This window comes from Austrofundulus limnaeus, unplaced genomic scaffold (genome assembly GCF_001266775.1).
Source record: "Austrofundulus limnaeus strain Quisiro unplaced genomic scaffold, Austrofundulus_limnaeus-1.0 Scaffold1089, whole genome shotgun sequence".
In the NCBI taxonomy this organism is placed as follows: Eukaryota; Metazoa; Chordata; class Actinopteri; order Cyprinodontiformes; family Rivulidae; genus Austrofundulus; species Austrofundulus limnaeus.
The window spans coordinates 90,990-92,401 of NW_013953491.1; the positions used below are offsets into that span (position 1 = coordinate 90,990).

General features: G+C 39.1%; 1 protein-coding gene across 1 annotated transcript in view; it reads right to left on the bottom strand.

The window, feature by feature from the left end:
• Positions 1-55: 55 nt before the first annotated feature.
• psip1b (PC4 and SFRS1 interacting protein 1b) overlaps positions 56-1,412 on the bottom strand; it is a gene marked incomplete at its 5' end in the record, with an annotated part of 21,182 nt that continues 19,825 nt past the window's right edge. The window contains 2 exon segments of the mRNA XM_014030603.1: positions 56-551; positions 899-1,133. Coding sequence (XP_013886057.1) covers positions 541-551; positions 899-1,133 — 246 coding nt within the window.

The window sequence follows — 1,412 nt, forward strand, 5'->3', positions numbered from 1 at the left end:
TGCTGCTCCTCATCCTACGATGACGTTTTTGTTAAATAATGACACTAAACACCTCTGAAGGTTGGGAACTCACTTTTGTTTATGAAATGGAGTAAAAACAAGATTTATAATACAGCAACAGGAAGAAAAAAAGTAAAAACATCAAAGTTTGAGACAATAAAATCTTTCTGTACAAATTTTACAAAAACGCTGAACAGGTTTATCAGCTCTCTGAACTTTAGGCTCAAAAAGTCCTTGTTTGATGAAAAACAACAAACTACATTTCCCATCAGCCCCTTCAACTCTGAACCTGAAACACATGAATTAAAGCATCAGAATGGGGTTTTACACAAGTAGTACATAAACATTTAAAATAAGAGAAAACAAGTAGTGACACATCTGTGTTGTCTTCATGAAGAACACAGGTTAATGCTGTGTGAGTTTGATGAATRAAGAGAGGACGAAGGCCGATAAGCAAACGGACCGGACCAGTCCGGGGATAAAACCACACTGTTGATGTGAACAGGTGTACAGGTGAGACATGGTTGTGTCCACACAGCTTCAGGAGGATTCTGCAGGTGAGAGAAAACCCATCAGTTAGGAAACATCAACAGTTTGATTCTGTGTTGACTGTTTCCTGTTGTTAGTTTTATTTATTTCCTCTGTCGTCTTTAATCACATTTTAAACTTTAAAGTTTCATTTACAACCATTTCATTTGTTTTTCTCTACATTAACAACGTTCAGTTATTGTTTGACTTTTTGTTTACATARCTTATGTAAGGCAGATTACTTGTAAAGAAGTGAGCAAACATAATTAAAGGTAATCCTGTTTCATAAGTTTGTCAGGAATAATTTTTATTTTAAACTGTTTGAAATAAATAATGGGTGATTAGTGCTGCCGTGAACATGCTGACTCACCGTCGTTTGCCGCCTCGCCTCCTTCCGAGCAGTCTGGCCCCGCCTCCTTCAGAAATGTTCTCCTCCAGAGCTCCGCCCGCTCCTGCTCCTCCCTCTCCTTCTGCTCCAGCAGCGAGCGCAGGAAGGCGGCGCTCACCACCTCCTCGCCCTCCCCCACCAGGAAGGTGTTCTTGAAGCGGTTGTAGAGCATGGAGGCCTTGTCCATGACGGCCTGGCTGGCCCGGTAGAACCGCATCTGCACAGAATCAGGACCGACGGGTCAGTGAGCTCATCACTGGTTTGACTGGTTTCTATTTACATTTATTTATTTTAACAGCTTATCTATTATTAACTGTTTTTAGGTCTTAGAGTCAAATATGAGCCTTTAGGAGACGTTTCACACATGAAATCACCAAAATAAAATCTTGTTTTCATTTCTTAGTTTTATATTTTATAACTTTCATGTTTTAACCTCGTTTTTAATGTTTGTTAAAAAAAGTAAAAACATCAAAGTTTAGTCATTACTACTTGTTTA